Source organism: Dipodomys spectabilis, unplaced genomic scaffold (assembly GCF_019054845.1).
Source record: "Dipodomys spectabilis isolate Male_0828 unplaced genomic scaffold, ASM1905484v1 ptg000125l, whole genome shotgun sequence".
NCBI lineage: Eukaryota > Metazoa > Chordata > Mammalia > Rodentia > Heteromyidae > Dipodomys > Dipodomys spectabilis.
In genome coordinates, this window is record NW_024870802.1 from 17978210 (window position 1) to 18005908 (window position 27699).

Here is a 27699-nt window from a genome sequence, read left to right on the forward strand (position 1 = left end):
AATCATTTTATAATAAACATTTATTTGGTAAACTATCTTATAACCCTAAAAAGTAAAAACGATTTTTTTTCATTTAGTGACAAAAAGCACAACCTCAGTCAATCCTCCCTCTTGAAAGCCTACTCCATAACAGAAGTGTTAATTCCTTGAACTGTATTACAACTGTGAGAAAGGAGAGACAGAACGAGACATTTACTAAACTTCCACAGGAAGACTGTATAAATCTGGCAATGGTTAAGTAAACATTAGACCATACCTAAGAGTACTACCCAGACTGAGAAAGTAACTAAAAATCTAAACTTATTAGGAATTTTGTTCTTAATAAGGCTAGGAGGAATTACACTCTTAAGTATGTGGTGATATCAGTTACATTTATATAAATTGGCATAATCAAAAAAGTGAAGTGGACAAAATGGACTTCAAAACCAATGTAAAAAAAAAACCTAATTGGATATACACAAGCAAGTTAAAAGGCCTTTTTTTAAAGCTTCACTTAAAACAAACATTCAGGACTGGAATCTTCAGAATTTTCTACTATCTTGAATATTCCTGTCTTCTCTTTAACTGGTCCAGAGGCTTTCATTTGATCTATGGGAAAAAAAAATAAAGCAAGTACTTTAAATAAAAAAAGAACCTGAGGAAAGAAATGAAAAAAAATTCTTGCAAAATGAATCAATCACCTGTCTAAAATATAAACCCACAGAAATGAAGAACATGCTTTTCCTTACCCAGAAATAGTTACAAAAACCAAGTATGTATTTCTCTTATTACAGCAAACTATAAATATAAAACATGAAACCTCGATTTGCTAGGCAAAACACCTGCTGAATTTGATGCAAAAAGTTAAAATAAACAGAATAGTACTTTGAAGTATAATTTTTGCTTGTTCTTTTGGTGGTCCTGTGGATTGTACTTGGGGCTCATGCTTGCTAGACAGGTACTATATCACTTACACCACTCTCCTTTCTGCGCTGGTTTATTTTCAAGGTAGGGTCTTGCTTTATGCTTTATGCCACAAATGGATGACAAGCATTTGTCACCTCACCCAAGGATTAGACAGATTTATAGCTAAAAACAACAATAACAAAAAAAAAACCCAACTTGGTAAAACTGGAATGGACTACAACAAAACTTAACAACTTTAACTCATCAAGACACTAAATTTGGGTCTGAGAATGAGGCTTAGGGTAGAGTGCTTGCCTAGCATGCATGAAGCCCTGGGTTCCATTCCTCAGTACCATATAAACAGAAAAAGTCGGAAGGGGCCCTGTGGCTTGAGTGGTAGAGTGCTGCCTTGAGCATAGAGATGTTCAGGGAAGAGCCCAGGCCCCAAGTTCAAGTCCCATGACCAGCAAAAAAAAAAGATACGATAACCAAAATAAAGTTAGTGCTAGCCTTGAGCACAAGAGGCTCAGGGACAGTGCCTTGGTCCTGAGTTCAAGCCCGAGGACTGCCCCCTGCCCCCAAAGGCACTAAATTTAAGAAGTGCTGAAAGATACATCCGAAGAACTTGTATCCACAATATATTTAAAATGTATATAAATTTAATAAGAAAAACCTGGTTCCAATGCAACATATGAAAATATATCAAAGGCATTACAACACTATACTCAATTGTGTGTTAGTTTCTGTTTATTAAGTAATAATCACCAACTTCAAGATCCTAGCACAATGTCACTAAACCCAGCTAGAAAGAGGACTGGCAATATGAGGATATGAGTTGCTTTAGCAATGCATTCTAAACTAGTTAGAAAATTAATTTTGAATGTTTACAAAATAATTGAAGGTCGTTATTATAGTAGCAACTCATTTTTCTGTAACTTGATAAATAACCAATCTGTACTACCCACTTTTTATTTTAGATGCTTTCTTTTCTAAATGCAAAAGAAAATTCCCAGTAGACAAATTTCAACTAATAAAGCTGATAGCACAGGCAAATCATTTTGCAAAACCTAAGGAAATACAAGTTCTAATCAATCACTATAAAAGTATGTTTAAAAAACTATTAAAGCAGTGTTTTTCTCTGTTCAGATAGAGAACTTAAATCTGATTAAGAGAGCTACTTACCAATCTATAAGAAATATACACTGAAAAACAAATTAAAGAATAAACATGGAGGGGGAAGAACCAGCTGATTATAAAGAAATGTAAGCCAAGCTGGGTGCCAGTGGATCCCACCTGTAATCCTACTCAGGAGGCTGAGATCTGTGGATCATGATTCAAAGCCAGCCTGGGCAGGAAAGTCTTTGAGACTCTCATCTCCAGTTAAACACCAGAAAACCGGAAGTGGTGCTGTAAGTGGAAAAGCTCTAGCCTGGAGCTGAATTGCTCAGAGACAGTGCTCAAGCCCAGAGTTCAAGCACCATAACTGACCAAAATAAAAAAAGGGAAGGAAGGAAGGAAGGAAGGAAGGAAGGAAGGAAGGAAGGAAGGAAGGAAGGAAGGAAGGAAAGAAGGAAGAAAGAAAGGAAAGGGAGAAAAGAAAGGAAAGAAGGAAAATTAAGCCATTTTACAGGGAAAGTACACATATTTTCTAGTAAATGATAAGGAAAAACAAGAGGGGTGCACTATATTTAACAATGGAATTTGGCTCCTGATTCAAATGCTACAAAATTTGATTCAGTTGGAAAAATCTGAAATAGATGAAATAAAGTTATCAGCCAATCCTCTCAAAATGACCTAGTATAGTTACAAAAGCCAAATCATATTTCTTATTATAGCAACCTATAGGACATACAATATGAAGCATCGATTTGCTAGGCAAAAAAACCTGCTGAACTTAAGATACAAAATTTAAAGCAATCGGGCTGGGAAGGCTCAGTGATAAGAGTGCTTGCCTTGCATGCATGAGGCCCTGGGTTCGATTCCTCAGCACCAGATAAGCAAAAAGAAAAAAGCCAGAAGTGGCGCTGTGGCTCAAGTGGTAGAGCACTAGCCTTGAGCTGAAGAGCTGAGGGACAGTGCCCAGCCAGGCCCAGCGTTCAGGCCCCACGACCAGACCCAAAAAAAAAAAAAAAAAAATTTAAAGCAATCAACAGAATAGTACTTTGCATATATTTTCCAATATTTTTTGTTTGTTCTTTTGGTAGTCAGTATGTTTAAAACTATGTTCTTATAGCTGAGCACTGGTGGCTTCCATCTGTAATCCTAACTACTCAGGAGGCGAGACTGAGGATGGAGGTTAGAAGACAGAACAGAAGGAAAGCGAAACTATTTCCTCTAATAAACTACTCAGAAAAGGCCAGAAGAAGTGCTGTGGCTCAAATGGTAGAGCACTAGCCTTGAGAACCAGGGACAGTACCCAGACCCTTTAGTTCAAGTGCCAGGAATGGCAAAAAAAAAAAAAAAAAAGTTCATTATTAAAAAAAATGAATGACAAAAACTTACCAATAAGATCACTTCGATCTAACAACAACTCTAGATCCTTATCACTAATGACCTTCTCTCTTGATCCTTTTACTTCCCTAGAAAGACAAAATATTAAATCAAAATGACGCTTCCTATTTTTATGAAGAAATTTTAAGGGCTCAAGGTATAGGTTAAATGGAAGAGCACCTAGCAAGCACAAGTATCCAAGTTCAATCCTCAGTTAACACATATACACATACACACACACATACACACAACAAAAAAAAAAAGAGAAAATTTTTACCTTTCATAATCTCTAGATTTTAATAATTCCATCAATTCTTTAGGATCTAAGAAAGTTTTAGGTTGATTTAATCCAGATTGGCCACCTTTGAAATGATCTAGAGAAAAAAAATGAACATTAAAAATCCATTTTAAAGCTGAACTGTATTATAAACCTATGAGAATGACTTATAATTTGTTTACAATAAATCCAATCAGGAAACAACAGAAGTATCCATTAACAAAAGAATGGACAAAAACCAAAACTACTTAGCAAAACAAACCTTCTAATTCAAGGATATGAATCTCAAAAATAGTATGTGAAAAAAAATGTGACATCATAATAGTGGATAATCTCAGACAGACAAACAGAGAGAATGACTGAAAAGGGTGCCTGCGTAAACTTTATTACATGAGAATGCTCATTCTCTTAATCTAGATAACTATAAATATACGTATTTCATCAAACTATAAATTTAAAAGCTGTGTATTTCATAAAATCTTTCAAATTTTTTGTGTGACATTAATGTCAGAACTTAGGAAAAGGGGCTGGGAAGGTGGCTCAGTGGTAGAATGCTTGTCTTGCATGTATGAGGCCCTGGGTTCGATTCCTCAGCACCACATAAGTAGAAAAAGCCAGAAGTAGTGCTATAGCTCAAGTGGTAAAGCGTTAGCCTTGAGCTGAAGAGCCAAGGGACAGCACCCAGGCCCAGAGTTCAGGCCCCACGACTGACCAAAAAAAAAAAACACCCCCAAAACAAGAACTTAGGAAAAGATAACTGACGATGTTACCTAAACTTATTTAAAGCAAATATAATTTATCTCATCATCTGAATTTCTAAAGTAACATGTGAAAACTTTTAAGTTAACACAAAAATATATTAGGTTAAGACTCATTTTATCCCCATCTGACTGTTGTAGTCAAATTACTGACTGACTAGTAAGTCACAAAAGTCAAACTGCTTTAAAACCTAACCCACTTTTCCTTAAAAACCGATTATCATACCAGCAAGCAGAGCAGTATTATAAAATTAACTTTCAACATTTTATTATTATGATGCTCAAATTTGTAGAAGCAATTTTCAACTCATGATAATCAAGTCATGAACTCAATTAGTCAATTTTATATTGAATAAAGGTAAAATTTACCCAAGGAATCTCAAAGAATGTAACATGAAAGACTTTAATGAGTCACCTCTGCTCACTAATTTTGAATCCTATCTATATTAATACACACAGATTTTGAATAGGACTAGTTGAATATACCATTAATTTAATGTTTAATACATTAGAGAACATGTAACTTTTCTTAAAAATTTTTGGTAAACAAGTATCTTTTTATCAGAAATATTTATTAAAATGTCAAACTCCCCATTGAGAAGAGTTTAGGGCACTTTCTAATCACTTTTAGTCCTTTGTCTACCCCTCTAGGCCTCATTTAGAAAAACAGTAATGTTCTATGATTACCAATTTAGTGTAGGCTGTTAAGAACTCCAAATCCTCCTCTGCTTATTAAAATCCTGTCACATAACTCTGCACTAATTTGTTTTGTAAGGAAAGTAACAGTAATGACATTAATGGGATTGTACACATGCAATGACAATTAAACAAAAAAGAATCAGAGAGCATCATTTACTTTTGTGGATGATCAACTTCTCCAACTTTCTTTTAGCAGCTGCTCTTTCCACAATTTTCTGGTCGATAGTATTTGCTGTAACAAGACGATATACAACAACTGGCTTCGTTTGACCAATTCTGTGACATCTATCCTGGGCCTGAAGATCAGACTGTGGATTCTTAAAAGTAAAAATAACATTTAAGGCCGGGCATCGGTGGCTCATGCCTGTAATCCTACTCAGGAGGCTGAGATCAAGGATCACCGTTCAAAGCCAGCCCGAGCAGGAAAGTCCATGAGACTTTCATCTCCAATAAACTCTCAGAAAACTGAAAGTGGTGCTGTGGCTCATATCGTAGAGTGTTTGCCTTGAGCTGAAGAGCTGAGGGATAGTGCCCAGGCCCAGAGTTCAAGCCTCATGACAACAAAAAAATAAAAAATAAAATAACATTTTAACAGTATTATGTTAAAAATTAACTTAACCCAAGATATAGAGGTAAAGCCAACATTCATGATAAAATGTAGCTTAACACAACTTAGGGTTCTAAACTATTTTCATAACATTACCATCTCATTATACTCTGGACAGAATTTAAATCTTTAAATATTCCAAAGAAACAAGTTCAAACTTTTGACAACTCAAACCATGACCTTTACAATGAAGGATTTGAAATTTAGAACAGAAATATAATTTGCCCATTGAGGGTTACAACTTACCCAATCACTATCATAAATGATAACTGTATCTGCTGCAGTCAAATTAATACCCAGGCCACCAGCTCGTGTACTCACTAAGAAAAGAAATACACCTGGATCTGTGTTGAAGCTGTGCATCTAAAAGCAGAGAAGATGAAAACATAATAAATTAAAAATAACTAACTAGCTGAGAAGGCATTGTTTTTAATTTCCACTGACAACTTTTCCAAACTTGGCCAAACTCACCTAGGGTGCCCTGCCCTGCTCTGCCTAGCAAATATGGGGCTATGAAGTCAAACCAACCTCAAAACAAATGAATTAAAAGATTAAATGCTAAATGGCTACCTCAATGGCTTGATCCTGTATCACATATATAATGACAACACATAGTCAAATGTTAATGGTAGGGTTAAGATGTGGATCAGAGGTAGAATGGCTACCTTTAACAAGGGCCAGATCCTGAGTTCAAAGCCCAGGATCAGGCAAGGAAACTATTTTCATAGCAAATTCTAGGTGGAATAATAATGCTAAGTACTTTCTACTTTGCTTCAGGCTTGAAATTTGTTTAATGAAACATTGAACCTGGGAGGGAAACAGTTATCTGAATGTTCTTCATATGTGATGATATATAGATACCTAGATATAGATCTAGATATGTTATCTATCTGAAAAAATATGTGCATATACATGCATGTATGTATATACACACAAGTACCAAACACCAACTCATGAATACAAAAACAAAATGCTAGCTTTTAGAGGGTTTTTGGTATTTTCTCATCAATTTAAAGGTCTTTTATACATTACTTCAAAAGTCAAATCAGAAGGTACAAAAAAGAATTTAATGGATGACAAAGTAGTCTTACATGGTTTTCTCTCTCTGAATAAGACATGGACCCATCAAGTCTACTAAAGTTGAAATCTCTAAGTTGACAGTAGTCCATCAAAATATCCAGCATTCTTGTCATTTGTGAAAAAAGCAGCACCTGAAATTTAAATATCTTAATGTAGAGATACTGATTCATAAAACTCAAGCAATTGAAAGTCCAATCAAAATTATCACCTTATGTCCTCTTTTCTTAAGTTCTGGCAGCATTCGATCCAAAATTAACAATTTCCCAGAGTTTGTTACTAATTCTTCATCAATCTTAGAAGTAGAAAAAAAAAGGATAGTTACTAACCATTTGCCCTATAAACATGAAAATCATCTGAATAATTAATGATTCACAATGGCAATTCATTAAAAAACACAAAAACCTTTCAATAGAGGTTACTGACTTCTAATGGAAAACATATACAGTAGAACGAAAAGTGATTCAGTACAGAAGAATTAAGTTCAAATAAGACCATGAGCTTATCCATGAACAAAATCTGAGCCTATCCATGAACAAAATCTATCTTACTCTTCTATCAAAAACTTTGTACAGGGGGTGGGGGGATATGGAAAGGATTGGGAAGGGGAAACAAAGGAGTCAACAATGCTTGATAAGAAATGTACTCATTACCTTACTCGTGTAATTGTAACCCCTCTGCACGGTATTTTCACAATTAAAAAAAAAACAACTTTGTACAGCAGGGTGCCAGTTCACACCTATAATCCTAGCTACTTAGGAGGCTAAGATCTGAAGATCGTGGTTCGAAGCCAGTCCAGACAGAAAAGTCTCATGAGACCCTTATCGCCAACTGACCATTCAAAAACCAGAAGTGGTGCTATGGCTCAAGTGGTAGAAGGCTAGCCTTGGGCACAAAGAGGCTCAGGGAACAGCACCAGGCCAAGTTCAAGCCCCACAACCACCACCAACAAAAAGACTTTGGATAAGAGAATGTAAGTTCAAATTTATTGTATAATCTGAGGGTTTTCCCTTTATAATCAAGTAACTTTTACAAAAATTGCTACCAGAGTTCCAGTACACATTAAAGAAAACATACGAGTTTATAAGTAATCTCATTCACACTAAAGACAATTTTCTCCCTTTGGTAAAATTACCCCATCAAAGAGGTATTTTTATACAGAAGTCAAGTTTTATCTTCCTTTATGTAAAAGTAGAGATTGTCAAATGATAGCATTTTCCCTTCTACCCACATCAAACATGTGGCAGTAGATGGAGTAGGTTGTCACAAATGGGGAAGACATGCGCTACTGCCACCTAGAGACTAGGGAACCTACTAAATACAGTGCACAGGTCATGACCTCCAAACAAGATCTATCTGGCTCAAAAAGTCAATACTGCCAGGGAAACTAGTAATGAAACAAGTTTTAGTGGTTACTACGAACATTTCTTTTAAAGTTATGCAACTTTTCTATCAACTACACAATTTTATTCATTGAATATGATTCTTTTTTCTGTGGCTATTTGTTGAGACTTAACCAGCAAGCGAACTGATTTTGATAAGCTGGTCTTTTAACATTCAGTTACTGAAAATATTACTACCCCCAAAAATAGAGAACAAAATAACTGAATCACTAAAATTTCAGAATAAATTCTAAATTGTTCACATAAAAGTATAAAAGAAGTTTTAAGGCTGGGAACGTGGCTTAGTGGTAGAGTGCCTACCAGTAGGCATGAAGCCCTGGGTTGGGAACCTCTGTACCACATAAACAGAAAAAGTCAGGAATTGGTGCTATGGCTCAAATAAAAATTAAAATTTAAAAAACAAAAAAAAAAAAAAAACCTCAGGCCCTGAGTTCAGGACTGGAGAGGAAAAACAAAGTTTTAAATGTATGAATTAAAACACTTGTTGCATAGCACATAGGAAATGACCACCATTCTCACCTTTCTGAAAGGACTGTAATTTTGGTAAACAGTTCTACATTAAATAATAAATCAAACAAAGTAACATTGTGTCCCAATATAAAAAAAGTATTAAATAATATTTACCTTAAACTCTTGTGTGACAGGATCTATAGGGTACTCAATCAGATATGGATGATTACAACATTTACGAAGTAGCATCATTATATTCTGCAGTTTCAGATTAACTTCAGATTCTACAGGAATATTCATTTCTACAACAGTCCTATCAAAAACATGATATGTGAGTGTGATAATTGTGAAAAACATAGTTGAAATTATTTCAAATTTATGTTTAAACTCACTTTTCGCGGTCCACTTCTGGCTGTATTTGACTCATTAATTTTTCCAATTCATTAGGAAACTCATCTAGTTTGCTGTAATTTATTGATTTTCTGGTTTTTCGTTTTGGTCGCCCAGTAGGACTTAGTTCCACTGATTCTTTCTGGAAGACAATTAAATGTCTATTTAAAACCCTATGTGCTTAAGTTCTAAATGTAAACAAGAAGTTTATGTTCGAAATATACTTATGTATAAAATGACTTTAAGATTTAAAGAAAACTGATCTTTGTCAAGTCTAATAATTCTCCAAGTTCACAATTACAAGAAATTCATAATATAAAGCCAAATATAAATATTCTCAATTTTTAATTTGACAGTTTAGAGAAAAGTCTAATCTTCAGTTATATAATGACCACATACTACCTCTCTCTTGTAATAAATGCATGACTACACCATTTTTCAATCACTATACTAATCCCATCGATACATTCCTGGTAAAGGAATTGATAAATAGAGAAGTCTGGACCAGGAGCATGGTAGCTCAAGCCTGCAATCCTAGCTACTCAGGAGGCTGAGGTCTGAGGATCCCAGTTCAAAGCCAGACCAGGCAGGAAAAGTCCATGACACTATCATCACCAATAAACCACCAGAAAACTAGAAGTGGCACTGTGGCTCAAATGGTAGAGTGCTCAACTTGAGCTGAAAAGCTCAGGGACAATGCTCACCCAACGCTCCCTACCCCCCCCCCCCCAAAAAAAAGAAAAGAAAAAAAATCATGCTGTAGGGCTGGGAAGGTGGCTCAGTGGTAGAGCGCTTGCCTTGCATGCTCAAGGCCCTGGGTTAGATTCCTCAGCACCACATAAGCAAAAAGAAAAAGCCGGAAGTGGCGCTGTGGCTCAAGTGGTAGAGCACTAAAGAACTGAGGGACAGCGCCCAGGCCCAGAGTTCAGGCCCTACGACCGGACCCCAAAAATAAATTAAAAAAAAAATCATGCTGTATTTTATTTACATTCTATTTCAAAACACATTCTACCTCACTAGATCCAAACATCTTCGCAATTGTTCGGTTCACAATGGCTGTATAAAAGACTTCTTGTTTCTTTGAAAGTGGTGCATAAACAACTACTTCTCGTTTAGGAGGAACTTCAAGAGCAACATCAGATTTCAGTCTTCTCAGTAAGAAAGGGGTTAGAATCTAAAATGTAAACATGAATAAATACAAACATTAAGTATTCCTTTCTTTTTGGGAATACCATATCCATACTTATCACACTTTCTTCCCTAGTGTATTGTCTTAAAAAAGTTACCACCTCCTTGAAAGATTCCCAAAGCAAACCAGCAAAAGATAAACTCAGTGTTTTCTAATCTTCCCCCTGCCATACATGCCAGTACTGGGGTCATATACTCTTTTCTTAAGCTTTTCTGCTCAACTGGCTATGTACCACTTGATCTACAACTCCACTCTGGCTTTTTTCTGGTTAATTGGAGGTTAAGAATCTCTTACATTTGTATGCCCAAGCTGCTTTCAAACAGACATCTATGAATCTCAGCATCCTGAATAGCTAGGATTACAGCTGTAAACCACTCATCCCTGACTTCTTTTCTATTAAAATAATATTTATTCTTCTTTGGATTGATAGTGTTAAGTCCAAACATTTTAGTGACATCTTAAGATGACTAGAGAGCCAACCAACTCAACGATATAAAATGTTGTTTCCTTAAGATCTTCAGGCTTAAAATTCCACTATAAATGATATATCACATTTATAAACGAGATAGAAGTTAACAGAAAAAGAGGATCATTGCTAACAATTTAGAGGAAAAGGAAAAAAAAAACCCACCACTATCTGTAGTTACTAGACATAACCCTATGACTTCTGGAAGTAGGAAAAGGGCAAGAAAGTGATTTGACTTAGGGAGACTCATTTCGCTTTTTAAGTCTGAACAATAATGGGTAGTGTCTCTAGAATTTATTATCTATGAGGGTGGAGTAAGAAACAGAGTAAGAAAACAGTCAACACCTGGTGTAGCATATGTAATACGTTTTGTTCTCTTTCTTTAGCTATAATATCTTCAGCAGTATCAGAAAGACTAGTGATGTCAAACCAAGACTCAAAGCTGGAAAAAAAGAGAAATGATTACAAGTTAACCTAACATAAACTCAATTATATTATCTTGAAACAGGGTTTCCAATTTCATAGTTTATTATGAGTCATATGGACAGTTACCAAATCCTCATATGTCATTTTTAATACAATGAAAAAGAACAAAGGACTGGTGACAAAGATCAAGTCATAAAGCATTTGACTAGCAAGTGCAAAGCCTTGAGGTCAATTCCAGTACCACTAAAGAAAACACACAAACAAAAAGGATGTAAATGATGAGATTCAACAATCAGAAACTGCAATCTAAAAGGGATGTTTTTTCAATTAAAAAATGTTAATACCCTATTATAATAAAAAAATAATAACTAAGGTACAGATTTTTGTCTTGTGGTGACAGGGATGAAACCCAAGACATGATGCTATAACCTCAGGCTAAAAGCTATTATTTTACCAAACATTATGAATAGTTGCAGAAATTACAGCTATTGCCAAAACATGTCTATATGGTCTACCTCTACAGAGTGATAGAAATCTGACCCACTCTAACTTTCAACAAAACATTTTTGTGGTTACAAGGAGCTTTGTGTATATTAGGCAAGCATTCTACTACTAAGCTACAAGGCTAGCTTAGATTGAGAAAAGGACATGGTAACTAGAACATTTGGACATCTTAATTACAGCTACCTTTGCTATTCTATGGCTACTCATTTTTTGAAAACATTTTGTGTGTGTGATGGAATGCAGAACTCAAACTGTTTCCTACCTTAAAAAAGTGGTAGGTTAAAATTGGGAAATCTTTGTTTTAATTTTGTTGTGGCACTAACTAATCAGATTTTGTAAAAAATTTATGTCTCTGTTTTCTAATATATTTGAAAAGAAATGGAGGACACTTCCATTTCCAGAGTTTTGGGGTTTTTTTTTTTGGTGTCTGTGCAAGTGTGTGCACATCAATCCCAGGGCTTGAATTCAGAAGCCTGGGTGCTATCCCAGGCCTAAGGCGAGTGGTTAGTGGCTCTACCTTTTAAGTCACAGTTCCATTTCTAGCTTTTTTTGTGTTAGTTTACTGGAGAAAGAGAGTTTCACAAATATTTAACAAGCTGGCTTGGAACTGTGATCTTTTTTTTTTTTTGGCCGATCCTGGGCTTGAACTCAGGACCTGAGCACTGTCCCTGAACTTCTCTGTACTCAAGGCTAGCACTCTACCACTTGAGCTACAGCACTCACTACCTCTGGTTTTCTTCTGTTTATGTGGTACTAAGGAATCAAACCCAGGGCTTGATGCATGCTAGGCAAGCATTCTACCACTAACACACACGCGCGCGCACGCACATGCACACGCCCACACACATGCACACACACGCACACGCACACGCACACGCACGCACACACACACACACACCCTCTTTGTAGAAAGCCCCAAGACAAAATCTTGGAAATATTTTCTTAATATAATATTTTTAGTTTTCCTTTCATTAAAATATAGTTATAAGTTCTTTTATGTGCTCATATATATTTTATGTCAAAAGATGAATTTAATATATATCACAAAGACTCTACCAAAAGATAGCACTTAAATTCAGGTACTTAGAAAAGGGCAGTGAAAAATATAAAACAGTAAAGTAACTGGCTTACCTACCTTTTCAAATCATCAAATACATCTGGCAACAAAAAGTTTAGCAATGACCAAAGTTCTGATAGATTGTTTTGCAAGGGAGTACCAGTCAAAAGTAGTTTGTTATCAGCATTGAACCGTTTTAACTCCCTGATCAGACGGCACTTCATATTCTTAATCCTGTGTCCTTCATCTACTATTAAGTATTTCCAATAGCAATGCTAGAAAATGAATTGAGGGAAAACATTTTTATAAATGATTTTTTCCTAAAAGCATTTCTAAAATAAAACTTCTTTTATGAAGATGTATAGATGCTGAATCTTTTTTTTTTTTGGGTCCGGTCATGGGGCCTGAACTCTGGGCCTGGGAACTGTCCCTCAGCTCTTCAGCTCAAGGCTAGCGCTCTACCACTTGAGCCACAGTGCCACTTCCGGCTTTTTTCTAAATTTTGTTTATGTGGTGCTGAGGAATGAAACCCAGAGCCTCAGGCATGCAAGGCAAGCGCTCACCACTGAGCCTCATTCCCAGCCCAGATGTTGAATCTCATCAAATGTCACTTTGGTATCTAATGAGATAAACATGTTTTCAAAAGATTTAACAATGAGTTAAACTAATGGATTCCTAAACCAATATAATCTGAAAACAGATTTCATTAGGTCAGGAAATAATATTTGAAGTCCATCTGTTATGACGCTATTAGTGCCTCATTCTTTCTGTAGTAGAAGTAATCTTTTATTTCCAATGTTTTATCAAGTTTTGAAATTAGATTTAAAAATTCTAGCCAAAGTTCATTAATTTCATGTATTCTGAAATTTTAAACTGCGTTAGTATTTTCACTTTACAAAATATATCTAAGATTGACACTTTATCTCAGTGTTCTCCATTTTTTTCTTTAGTTTTTAAGTCTTTTTTACTAGAGTCAATTTTAGTAACTGATATTTTCAATCACACATTCATTTTAATGAAGTCGTCCTGAATTTTTTTTTCACTTTTAACACTCATGCTTTCCTTTTTGACTTCTAATTTACCAGGCAATCTGATTTACTTCTTTGTTTAAAAAAATGCAAAAATAGGCACTAATTCTGAAAATATAAACACCAACTAAACATGTATCTTTCAAAAATCTAAGACTGGCAAACTGGACAGAAGAGTATAAGAATTCATCTTTGGCATGTAACTTTTTTTTAAGCATATTACTAAAAGAATAGAAAAAAATTGTATTATTACTTCAGTATTCTGTCTTGCAAAGGACTTAATTTTCTGCCCATCTAACAAATCAGATAACATGAATAATTTTTCACTTTAAGACACCAGTCTAAAACAATAAAACATCCTTTGTAAATTAGTATGTGAAAGAAAAATGAAGGAATGTAAATGAGGAAGAACCTGAAAACAAACTAGTAAGTGGGCTGTCATTCAAACAAGAGCTTCAGAATCGCACTCTCAATCACCCCCTAAAATTAAAATCCTTACACTGTTAAGGCTCAGTGAAAGAAAAAAACTGAAAACATTCTAGCCACTGGCAAATGGAACTGACAAGGAAACCTATTTCTTTTTTATGCTTTTTCTTTTGTTCTTTTTTTTTTGGGGGGGGGGGGAGCGGCGGCACGGGAAAGGGGAGGTCCTGGCTTAAACTCAGGGCCTGGGCACTGTCCTGATTCTTCTGCTCAAGGCCAGTACTGTACCAATTTGAGCCATAGCTCCGCTGCCAGCTTTTTAGTGGTTAAATGGAGATAAAAGAGTTTTTGGAAATTTCCTGTCTGGGCTGGCTTCTCTGAACCATGATCCTTAGAACTCAGATTCTTTGAGAAGCTAGGATTATGAGTTTGAACCACTGGTTCCTGGCTTCTGAACTATTTCAATAGGGGCTGCATAGAGAGAAGAAACTGAGGTGAGTCTTCATATTAGATTATTTCGAAAAGTGTACTCATAGTATGATCCTAAGTACACATTATACCTTTATGTTAACAGTAATTCTTCATTGTCAAAGTAAAATTCAAGTAAAATCATACTTTTATCTCCATAATAAATTTTTTCTATTGACAGTATATATTTTATTGTGAAAAAAATGATTGATATCGTCATACTATACATTTATAATATTGTTGCTAAACTTCTGGTCTAAGAGTGCTACAAAATATATTGCAAAGTTTCATTTATATAAGTGGAACATTTGACAAACATTTGGTCATGATTTTAAAAAACCATTTAATACCAATTATGATCTATGTATTGAATTTACGTTGACTCTATTATTTACATTAGTTTATTCACGCAAGTAAGAAAAAAACAAAGGGATGTCACTTAACAGGGATATCACATGGGCAGAAAAAAGGAACGCACTCATTTCTCATATGTGTAATGAGTTTAACAATGAGGAAGAAAGGTCAACTTTCTAACTGCATTATAGCAAAAGTATTACTTAGTAGTTATAATATCAAGAAAAAAGTAAGGAAATACCATAATACCATTAAGATAATTTAAATATCTTAAAATATTGTATTCTTACTTGCAGAAAGCAAGAGCAGATTGGTAAATTCCATATACTCAAACTATACTTCACAAACACATCTGTCAGATATTCACAGATTAGGTTCATGTCTGGCTAATTTTAAAAACTTAATGTATTATGGCTACAAGTTAAATGTCACAGGTTTATTTTTATTTAACAACCACAGCCTTCTTCCGTATCTTTGTCAAAGGCTCCAGTTTCCAAAAAAATGAGCACAATACAGTCTATTACTTCAAGCAGACATGGTGGTAAGAAAGTGATATGAATTAAATACGATTTATAGATTAGAAGGCAACAATCTATACCTGTAATGCATTTCGGTCCCTCATGGATATTTCAAATGATGTGATTACCACGGGATGAATCTGGAGTGTTCCAGTTCTCTTATGAATTTTCCTTGCCAATTTTTGACGTTCTTGCTGGGTTCCATGATATAACAGAGTAGGAATCTAAAAGATTTTACAATGTTTCAGTACAAAATATAAATGATATGAAAATTATGAACAATTTCCTGGGAGGGAAAAAGATATCAAGACCACAAAAAGAAAATCAAATAAAAAGGCTAAGGTGCAGATGGAAAAATTATTATATATATTGCAAGGATGTGGATAGTAGAATGTATATAGGGAAAAATAAGACTAAGAGAAAACAGGATTAAAAAATCAATATTTGTCTCAGGTACTGTAAGTCATTTAATGGATGAAAGCTATACAAGAACAATTTAAGCAAAGTATCTAATTTCTAATACCTAGTGTTCTAAAAGAATAGATAAAAGGGTTAAAGAAAGGAATTGCTAATATTTGTCTAACCAGATCCAATGCTTTTGTAGAAATCAAGTTTTAATAGTAGGTCTGTAATTTATTTCCTACAACAACAAAAAATGTGGGCAAAAATTTATTTCATGTGAAGAAACATGTCTTACTTCTGGTGTAAATCTTTTGAATTCAGCCATCCAGTTAGGAAGTGTAGACAAAGGACCACAGACAAGAAAAGGTCCAGGTACTCCTCTCTGAATCATCAAAGCAATAGTAGCAATGCACTGAACCGTCTTACCCAATCCCATTTCATCTGCCAAAATGCCATTAATTCCATTTTCCCAAAGCATCTGAACAAAAGAATATACAAGCATGTCCTGAATTAGTAACAGGCTTATTTTTCTAAAAGCATACTTAAAGACAATTATGACACTGGCATAATACAATATATTTTAACAACTATAGGAAGTCATTTATCAAAGCCATAAAAAGTATTGGAAGTCTTGTAAGACATTTTCACTTTCAAAAATTTACTCATGGTAAATCATCCAACTAAACATATACAAATGTCTTATATACAGTAAATAAGTTGTGATACATCAAGTTGTGATACATTATGCTATTTAAGACATCATAAAAAGGAACCAATATATTGTATTAAAAATGAAAGGCATGGCCAGGCAACAGTGGCTCATGCCTGTAATCCTCCTCAGTAGGCTGAGATCTGAGGATCACGGTTCAAAGCCAGCCCAGGCAGGAAAGTCCTGAGACTCTTATCTCCAATTAACCACTAGAAAACCAAAAGTGGCACTGTGGCTCAAGTGGTAGAGCACTTGACTTGAGCTGAAGAGCTTAGGGCCAGCCCCCAGGTCCAGAGTTCAAGCCCCATGACTGACAAAAAAGAAAAGAAAAAGAAAAGTTATTACCCTAAGCCATTCCATGCCTTCTACTTGGTACCATCGCATCACTCCTCCGGTGAAGTGCTTTGGTTGTTGAAAGGGAACTGGTTGTCCATTGTATTTCCGAACTGGGTCAAAAAACAATTTAGCATTCTGTCTAACTGTTTGAGACAATCTATCTTTAATTATGCTATTTGAATCTTTATTTTTCTCAAGTTCTTCTACACAGGAATTAGTAGAGGAAGGGCTCTCATCCTACAAAGAAAAAAGTTTTATTACATGTATGATAGAAAATGTTGCTAAACTTACCACTCACTTACCTGGCAATGAAACTAATAATCATAATCTGCCCAGTCAAGGACTGGGAATGTGGCTAAGTGGTATGCTATGTACTGGAAAAGCAACAACAACAAAAATAAACTATCCAGTCCCAGTCATCAGTAGGTATGGAAAACTAATGTAGATACAAGTAAGAACAGAGACACTTTCATTTCCATGTAAGCACAAAGCCATTAAAAAAAGAAAAAATGAACTAACAGCCTAGTATCAGTATCTCATACCTCATACCTAGCTATTTGGGAGACTGAGACCTGGAGGATTATAGTTTGAATCAGTCTGGGCAAAAAGTCTGAGAGACTACCTCTAATTAACCAGCAAAATGCCAGACTAGAGGCATGTGGAGTATCAGTATAAGAAAGCTGTTTTGGAAATATCGTTCTGGCTGTCTATAAACAAGTGATCATGGTTCATGCCTGTAATTCTAGCTACTCAAGAGATTGAGACCCGGGGATCATGGTTTGAAGCCAGATCAGGCAAGAAAGGTGGTGAAACTCTTATCTCCAATTAACCACTAGAAAAACTAGATGTGGAGGTATGACTCAAAGTATTCACAGTGCTAGCCTTGAGCACAAAGCCCAGGGATGGTGTCCAGGCCCTAAGTTTAAGCCCTATCATCCGCAAAGAAAAAGAAAAAAAGAAAAGTAAAAAAAGAAAGCTAAGCTAGAGCATGAAGTCCTGATTACAGGGTCTTGGAATAAAGAGCTTGGAAAATGTAGTAAGTAATATCCCTATATAAATTGGTGGGGGGATAGAAGGGATGGATAAAAGTAGGTAGGTAATATGGCAACAGAAATCAAGCTTTTGAATTAGAACTACAGAGAATCTTTTTGTATAAGGAAGGTTGAGGGGGTAGGGAATTTGAACTCAGAGTCTGGGCACTGGGACTAAGCATTTCTGCTCCAGGCTAGCAGTCTTCCACTTTGAGCCATAGCTCTACTTCTGGCTTCCTGGTGGTTCACTGGAGATAAAGTCTCACAGACTTTCCTACCCAGACTGACTTTAAACCTGGATTCTCAGATCTCAGCCTCCTGAGTAGCTAGGATTACAGGGAATGCCAGGGCCTAGTTTGAATCTGGTTAGAAACAAGATGAAATGATCCTTCATAGCTTCGACATGATGACTGCATGCATGTATATCCACAGGGTTATAGGAACTTGTAAGTATCATTGCTAAATGCTTTAATATTTATACAGAATTCCATACAATGAACATGGAACATTGTTATGTTAAGTCAGGTACCAGTGGCTCATGTGTGTAATTTTACTCAGGAAGATGAGATCTGAGGATCACAGTTGAAAGACAGCTAGGGAAGGAGAAGTCCTCAAGATATTTATCTCCAATAAACTACTCAGAAAAAGCTGAAAGTAGTGCTGTGGTTCAATTGGTAGAGCCTTAATCTTGAAAAGAAACTCAAGGACATTGCCCAGGCTCTGAGTTCAAGCTCTGGGGCTGGTTAAAATAAGAAAGAAGGGATGGTAGGGGAAAAACAAAGGAGGGAGTAACGATGCTCGATAGGAAATGTACTCATTACCTTACTCATATAACTATAATCCCTTTGTACAGTATCTTCACAATAAAAAACCTATTAAAAAGTGAATAGTCCTTTTTCTTTTTTCCAAAGGTAATGAAGTAAATGAGAAAGATGTGTAGCAGTAATTAAATGTGCTTCATAATCAATAACTAAAAGATTCCTAAATTTAATTTTCTATTTAAATATCTTACCTCATTCTCCTTGCTTTTCTTAGCCACAGATAAAATTTCCTAGAGAATTGCAAAAGTCAAATTAGTAATTCACAAGACTGAAGAAATATTTATTCTGTAGAAGTTTTACCGTGTTAAATGGGGCTAAAGCACTGAGATAAAATTACTCAATCCTAGCCAGGTGTTCACACCTGAATTTTTTTAGCTACTCAGAGGCTAAGACCTAAAAATCTTGGGCTGAAGGCCAGTAAGGGCTAACAAGACAGGAGAGATTTTTATATAAGGAACTGACAAAAGCATTGTCTTTCAAATCAGCTGACCATTTTTAGTAAGCAATTTGGAAATCAAGATGTTATTGAAATTTAATCACAAAAAATTATTAAACTTCTAGATCTGTTTATTTTTTTTAAAGCAGAGCTATGACTAAGTGTTAGAGCACACTAGCTTTTGAACACAAAAGCTCCGGGCCTGAGTTCAAATCTTAAAACTGACTCCCCCCCACCCCCAAAAAGGCCAAGAAAATGTAGAGTATAATAAGCAAAACACAGACAATTACACAGAATTATGCTCTCCATGTGAAAGCATTCTTATTCTAAAGCTCTATAGTGCCTGAACATTATCTTCAGATTCTCTTTAACCAGAGTTGTGAAGCATGTCTCTTTTCTTCTCCAGTTTCCTGTAATTTATATTTTACATTTAGGGTTGATTTTAAAATAAACTATTAACCAAAACTTTACATGAACATCAGAAAAGAATAGAATGTTTACATGTTGAAAAATTAAGAAACAGTAATTCTTACAGCTTTAAGGTGATTTAAACCTACAAGTTTTTACTCAACATTGAGTATTAGGCATCCTTACCTCTTTTGACATAACATCTGAAATGTTGTATGATTCATCTTCTCTTCCTCTTTTCTTTTTGACAACTATAAGAAATTATTTTATAGCAATTAAAACAGAAATATAAACACATTTTTTTTGGTCAGTCGTGGGCTTGTATTCCTCAGGGCCTAAGCACTGTCCCTGAGCTTCTTTTGCTCAAGGCTAGCACTCTACTACTTGAGCAACAGCACCACTTCTGGCCTTTTCTGTGTATGTGGTACTGAGGAATCGAACCCAGGGCTTCAGGCATGCTAGGCAAGCATTCTACTGCAAAGCCATATTCCCAGCCCTAAACATATATTCTTTAAAAACCACAACAAAAAAAATTTACCTGGATTCTCTTCATTTGCATCAATTAAATTTTTACCCTATAAAACAAAAATATAGAATGCTACTTTTACTTTATGGTACTGCATATTTAAAAAATACTGCTTAAAATGTACTTGAGAAAAAAAATATTCCAATCAGCTGAAGTCCAACCCCTATTACTCACTGTTATACCTACCTACATGTAATCTTCTATATTCCCTACACTAACTTCATGATTTTACCAACGGGCTTTACTTTCCCCCTTTTTTCCCATCAAGTTTAGAATTAAACGTAGAAAGCATTTTTAAAATGTTGAAATGCTAGGCACACCTCCTTTCAATGAACATTATATATTGGCATTGACAAGAGTACTTGGCTTAATTCAGAATAAATATTTCAACCAAAAAATACTAGTCTGAGAAGAGTAATACAAAGAAGATATTGTTAAGTTTCAGAATATCAGCAGGATAAGAATCTCATAGAATAGATGGACTGGGTACTGGTAGCTTATGCTTATAATCCAAGCTATTCAAGAGGCTGAGATCTGATGATTATGGTTGGAAGCTAGTGTAGGTCCTCCCCCCAAAAACATCATTGAGATTCTTATCTCCAATTAACCAGCAAAATGCCAGAAGTGGAGCTGTGGCTCCGGTGGGAGAGTACCAGCCTTAAGTGAAAAAGCTCCAAGATAGAGCCCAGGCCTTGCACAAAAAAGGATAGACAGGGGGCTGAGAAGGTGGCTCAGTGGTAGAGCGCTTGCCTTGCATGCCTGAGGCCCTGGGTTCAATTCCTCAGCACCACATAAGCAAAAAGAAAGCCGGAAGTGGTGCTGTGGCTCAAGTGGTAGAGCGCTAGCCTTGAGCTGAAGAGCTGAGGGACAGCACCCAGGCCCAGAGTTCAGGCCCCACGACCGGACCCCCCCCCCAAAAAAAAAAGATAGACAACCAAAATGACCAAGTAAAGTGAAAATTTTAAATTATATTTTAAAAGTTTAAGGATTAAAAAAGAATGCAACCCTCATGGTATAACCTGTTTTCACTGTATTTGATGTTGGTATAATTTGTGGAGGGGAAGGGAAAAAACAGGTGGACCCACTGCAACAATGAGATGTATAAGACGTTAGGTCGAAAATCCAACTTTACAACTTTGTCGTGGGGAGGAGGCATGGAGAGGAGAAACAAAGGAGGTGGCAACAATGCTTGATAAGAAATGTACTCATTACCTTGTTGATGTAATTGTAACCCCTCTGTATGGTATTTTCACAATAATAAATAAATACCCAGAGAGTCAACTGGTTTCAATGGGGAAAAAAAATGCAAAGAGAGAAGAACAGGCAGAATTTGATGATTGTTACTTTCAGACAGAAGTGAAAGGGTGAGGACATAATCCGGGTACAGATTTGCCTGGGTCAAAGTGAAGCACTTCTTTTAAATACTAGTCCAATAAAACAATCATAAAACTAAAACTAAAGATTAATTCCCAGAATTAGTAAATCCATCAAATCATCAGTTTTGAAAAACTGGTTTAAACAATATATATTTAACTTTTTTATTATAAAGGTGATATACAGAGGGGTTAGAGTTTATGTAAGTCAGATGATGACTACATTTCTTTTTGAAGTGTCACCTCTTCCCTCATTTTTTCCCAGTTCTTTCCCTCCTGAGCTTCCATCCCTGACAAGTTGTATAGTTCATTTTCAATATAATGTATATATTTTAAAGTATAACATTTATAGATTTTTTTCAAGGAAGTCAAGTTTTGTCATGATAAAAACTTATATTGACAATAAAAATATGGGTCATATTCGCTATTTCTTAAGAGGAACAGATTTTAAATCCTCCTATGAAGCTTGTAGGCTAATTAAAAAATTGTGAAAGTTAATACGAAGAATAAATTAAATAAGTTAATAACAAATAAGTGAACACCAAAAAGAAACTTCCCCAGTATTTAAGAAAACATAGAAAAACTATTTTGACTGAATAGGTGCTTGTCCTTCCATACTAAAGCATGTGTTACAACACACAAGGTCCTGACTTCAATCTCTGTCATGGGTATAAAAATTCTGGCTTATTGTATTACCTTTGAAGCTTTTAAGAGTTCTTTTTTTCTCTCCAGTTTCTCTTTCTTCTTCTGTTCCTGTAATATATTTTTTTCTTTGTATCACAAGTGGAAAATGCGACATACGAAATATGCATCTGAACGTAGTGGTACAGTATTAGGTGATAAAGAACGTATTAAATAAAATACAAGGAAGAACTATGCTTCACACCTTTACAGAATGAACAGTCATCCTCTTGCCATAAACAACTAAAAACCAAATAAAACATCACAAAACAGTTTTTAGAAGAACAGCAAACACTGACAAAGGAAACCAAACGAGGTACATCTTATTGCCCAGCTTACTGCCTGAAGGTAATTTCCAAGAACAAATAATGGAGAATCCAAACATAACTCAAGTTTCATTGACTCAAGGACTCAAAATTCAAAACTGAGGAGCTGGTAGTATTTCCAGAGTCAAATAACTGGAGACTGAGATACACACTTGGTGGCTCACATGTGTAATCTCAAACTACTCAGGGAGGTAGAAATCAAGAGACCAGCCAGTGCAAAAAAAGTTTGCAACATCAGAACCAGGACAGGTATGCTGGTATGTGCCTGTGGTCCAAGCTACAGCAGCAGCCAGTCATGAGAACCATGAGCCAAACACCCTATTTGAAAAGGAACTTAAATCTAAAAGAAAGGCCTGGCTCAAGTGGTGGAATGCCTAACTTACAAAGGAGGAGGCAACAATGCTTGATAAGAAATGTACTCATTACCTTGCCCATGTAATTGTAACCCCTCTGTAGGTATTTTCACAATAAAAAATAAAATAAAAAAATATTTTAAAGGGATTTATTGTATTTTCTTAATAAACAAGTACATAATTCTTCATACATTCTAGCAAGATAAATGGTACATACAATGATACAACATATCACAGTGGAGTGGGAAGATCACTAAGAAGGTAAAGGGGATCAAACAATGTTTAGTTGTCAGGGATCTCTCACTGAGATAATATTTTGGCTTGAAAAGTCAGTATTTTAGTTTGAACAGGAATCCTCAAATCTCAGTCTCCTGAGTAGCTAGGATTTCAAGTGTGAACTATCCAGGAAGGAAACATTTCTATACATTTACTAGTTTAGTACAAAGGAAATACTAGTAAAGACCTGATCAAAAGAAAAGCTAAGGCATGATGCAGAACTTTGAGGACCTCTCCAGTAATGTTACTACTAAGAACCTCATGTGTTGCCTAACTAGTAGTTCTTCAAGCCCTGTTCTCTTCTGGCTTTATAATTACATCATTTGTCACAAGTGACCAACTAAACCTTCAATATCTCTTCCCTCCCAAGAGTCAAGGAGCTGATCACTTAGTCCCAATACTCCACTGGCTTTCTAGTGACTAGTCCCCATTCTGAAGCGACCCAGGGGCTCATCAGCATACCAAGACATATAAACTGGATCCTGGTGCTGGTGTGTGTAATCCTGCTCAGGAGGCTGAAATCTGAGGATCAGGTTGGAAGCCAGAATAAAAAAGTTCATTTCCAACCAGAAATGGAGCAGTGGCTCAAGTCATAGAGCACCAGCCTTGAGCTGGAAAACAGTCAGGGACAACACTCAGGTCAAGTGCAAGCCCCAGTACAAGCACAGACAAAAAAAAAAAAAAAGTTGGAGATTCCAAAGACTTTAAAAACTGTGTACTCTGGGAAAGATATGAAACCAAATGGATATTTCATAATGATTCCATTTATATACTATTCTGGAAAGGAATACTGGTCCATACTGACAGAAAGCACATCAGTAGTTCACATGATTCACTGATAGCACAAGAGAACTTTTTTTTTTTTGGGGGGGGGGGGGGGGGGGGGGTCCGGTCGTGGGGCCTGAACTCTGGACCTGGGCTCTGTCCCTCAGCTCTTCAGCTCAAGGCTAGCGCTCTACCACTTGAGATACAGCGCCACTTCGGCTTTTTTCTTTTTGCTTATGGGATGCTGAGGAATCAAACCCAGAGCCTCATGCATGCAAGGCAAGCGCTCTATTACTAAGCCACGTTCCCAGCCCCACAAGAGAACTTTTAGGAATGGAAATGCACATTATCATGCTGTTGGTCTATACACTCATTGGTCAGAACTCATTATGTAAAAGCCTGAAATCTGTGCATTTTCCTGTACATACTGTAAGGTCCATTCCTAAATGGTGAACAGACCCCGCCCAGTACTTGCGTTACCTAGGCAACTGGGACACCTGGAAGAGGTCACATCTGAATCTGATGTGGCCATACCTTTCTCCCACCTGGTCCCACTTCCCTTTACCTGGACACACCTTTCCCTGCCCCTACCATATATAAGACCTAACCCAGGGCCAGACGTTCCCTTTTGCCAGCCGTGTAGAGTACCAATCTGGTCTGGTCCCAGCAGGTCTACTGAATAAACCTACTCCTTACCTGAATAGCATGGTGCTGTTCTTACTCAGCTACCTCTTTTTAAAAACCTAACACAGGCATCTCAAGAAAGCTGTTTTTAAAATATTTTTACATCTATTAGAGTTGATCCCATACACATACCTCTAACTGCTGCTGTTCCATTTTTGTCAATAAAAATTTGGAGTAGATGTTGCTTTTCTCAAGCAAATGTTGAAGCCTGCGATACCGAATTTCAGTGGATTCTCTGTCCCATGATATGCGGGCCTATCCAAAGAGAAATTTCTGTTACTGATAAAAATTTCTGACAACCCTTTAAAAAAAAAAACAGATTAATAAAAATAGCTAAACTGCAGCTGGGAAGGTGGCTCAGCAGTAGAGTGCTTGCCTAGCATGCATGAGGCCCTGAGTTCAATTTCTCAGCACTACATAAACAGAAAAGGCCAGAAGTGGCACTGTAGTTCAAGTGGTAGACTACTAGCCTTGAGCTAAAGAGCTCAGGGACAGTGCCCAGGTTTAGAGTTCAAGCCTAGGTGTGTGCCAGTGGCTCACACCTGTAATCCTAGCTACTCAGTAACCTGAGATCTGAGGATCATGGTTCAAAGCCAGCCTGGGCAGGAAAGTCCGTGAGACTCTTACCTCCAATAAACCACTAGAAAACTAGAAGTAGCACTGTAGCTCAAGCTGTAGAGCGCTCACCTTGAGCTGAAGAGCTGGGGGATAGTGCCCAAGCCCCAGACCAAAAAAAAAAAAAAAAAAAAAAAGCTAAACACTCTCTAGATTTATTTCCTGAAAGTAATGAGAAAACAGTTTAAGATTAACTTACTAATGATTTTTTCAAACCAAACACTAGAGCAGATAAGAAAATATTCTTGTGGATTGGAGGTAGGGCTCAGGTGGTAAGAGTACAAGCCAATGAGCAAAAGCATCAGGTACTGACTGAGTTGACACCCGGTCCAGGGCAAAAAAATATTATATACTATGGTGAAGCACTAGCCTTAAGCAAAAAGCTCAGAGACAGCACTCAAGTCCCAGCACTAGCATGTGTGTGGCACACACATACACACAAAATAATGTCACTAAATGGGCTGGAAGATGCAACTTGGTATAGCACCAGTTTAAGATATGTAAATACCATGGATTATCCCCACAGGAGGTAGGGACAGTAAGTAACTTTTGACTGCTACTTGATTTCATCAGCAATATAGTGTATATCATTTTCCCCCCCTTAAACTAGACCATGCATCTCAGGTACATGGCATTGGTCTTCTCTTCATTGTAACATAAAAAAATAAAACTGAAGATGAGACTACTCAAAAAAAGGATTATTTATCACTCTTATTCTGAAATCACATAGCCTATATTCCAATCTTGACTCTATCATTTCTAGTTATCAGATGTTAGACAATCTCAGTTTTCTCATCTATAAAACTAGGAGAACAATCTTTTCTGCTTCACAGAATTCTTTAGTTATCTTCATAGTTGGTACCAATTAAACTTAGTTCAATAATGGTAATGAGGTTAATAGCACTACCTCATAGAATAGCTAAGGAGCTCTCTCTCTATATATATGAGCAAATATATATAGCCTTTAAAACAATATGGGATGTAACAAACTTATGAAGCATTAACAATGCTAACAAATAATATGAAATATAGAGAATATGTGCTCATCACTTGATTGTAGAGTGCAAAATTTCCTACATTAAATAGTTTGCTTTATGCCGAGTTAATTCAACACTCATTTCATATTCATTTCCTGAGAGGCATTTTGGAGACAAAAAGTTCACAGGTGACTTCAACATTTAGTGTCACCAATTGCCTTTGTTCTGTTCGCTTGTAAAGTGATATTAAAGAGAATATTGACCACAGTAATGACTAGACTAATTAAACACAAGAAAAATCTCTGCTATAATTCTTTTTCTTGCAAATCAAACAAGTAATCCAGAGGTTTAAACTGCTTTTAGTAACATAGATCATTTAGTAAAAGTAAGAGATCCATCCCCAGTACTAGAACACCACAAATACAATAACCCCGACATCTCATTTTTAACCAAAGAATCTTATTTCAAGAAAACAAAAACTGGCTGACCCCTTAGGTTAAAAAAAAAAAGCACTAAACTAGGGGCGGGGAAAGCACTGGATTCCAGCCCAGCCGGTGACTGATAATACTAACTTTTACCACCATTGGTCTGGTAATTATGACTACAGGATTTCACGGATTGTACTTGCCATCGCCACACAGATTAAGAAGAAAATTAAGACGATAAGCGAAAACTATTAACGACCAAACGCATCCTCTGAAACACGTCAGGGAGCTGAGAGCACTTTAGGATGTCTCACAACTTCATCTCATGGAAGCCTCTCATTCAAAGCACGTGCAAAATGAAATGAGCAGGTGAGGGTCACGCCAAGAGGAGCTCCGTGAGCAGGTATTCACTGCGGGGAGGAACTGGGCTTCGGAATTACCTTCTCTAACAATTTCCGCTCTCGCTCCAGCCCCGCGGCCTCCAGCTGCTCCTCCTCCTCCAGCATGGCCGGGGTAATCACAGCAGGGGCCACTTCTTCAGCCATTTCTGGAGCTGGGGACCCTAAGAGCAGAGAGACTTTGAGGCCGGGGCTTTTCCAACCCGACGCCCCGCTTCCGCCCTTCCCACACGCCGAGTCCCCAGCACCATTCTCACCGACTCCGCAGGCGCCCGGCTTCGAGCTGGGGAAAGCGCAGCTCTCGCTGAGGCCTCCCCCGCCACGCACGGCGGTGAATCCCAGGTGTCCCCGGCTCCTCCGCCCGCCGCCCTCTCCCCCCGAGTCTCCGCTCCCGTCGGCTCCGCCACAGCCTCCGCGCGGCCCTCCGGACTGCGCCCCGTCGCCCACCGCCGGAGGGAAGCAGGGCCCCGTCACTCACCGCTGCTGCTGGCGGGCTGCTCCGCGGGCATGGCGGGGCACTCGCACGGAACCGGCACCTTAATCGCAGCGCCGAGAAGGACGCACTGGACTCCCTTCTACACAGACTTCTCGCCAAATACCCAGCTCCAGAAAAACGCGCGCTTTCATTTCGCGGGAAAACGCTGTCCTCTCGCGAGACTTCCCTCCCCCGCCCCCCGGCTCGCGGCGG

The 27699-nt window shown here is 37.0% G+C and overlaps 1 protein-coding gene across 1 annotated transcript; it reads right to left on the minus strand.

Annotated features, from left to right (window-relative positions):
* Nucleotides 1–27607, minus strand: Hells (helicase, lymphoid specific). The gene is made up of 22 exons (XM_042689533.1): nucleotides 27490–27607; nucleotides 27054–27175; nucleotides 24729–24851; nucleotides 22208–22264; nucleotides 20151–20187; nucleotides 19799–19863; nucleotides 18960–18998; nucleotides 16926–17153; nucleotides 16167–16349; nucleotides 15550–15693; nucleotides 12757–12953; nucleotides 11037–11133; nucleotides 10049–10210; nucleotides 9039–9178; nucleotides 8821–8959; nucleotides 7005–7088; nucleotides 6808–6927; nucleotides 5963–6079; nucleotides 5267–5426; nucleotides 3653–3749; nucleotides 3388–3464; nucleotides 1–588 (listed from the first exon to the last, which is right to left on the minus strand). Exons 1-22 carry the CDS (start codon nucleotides 27518–27520, stop codon nucleotides 494–496), a joined length of 2514 nt encoding a protein of 837 aa, XP_042545467.1. The 5' UTR covers nucleotides 27521–27607; the 3' UTR covers nucleotides 1–493.
* Between the last annotated feature and the right edge of the window lie 92 nt (nucleotides 27608–27699).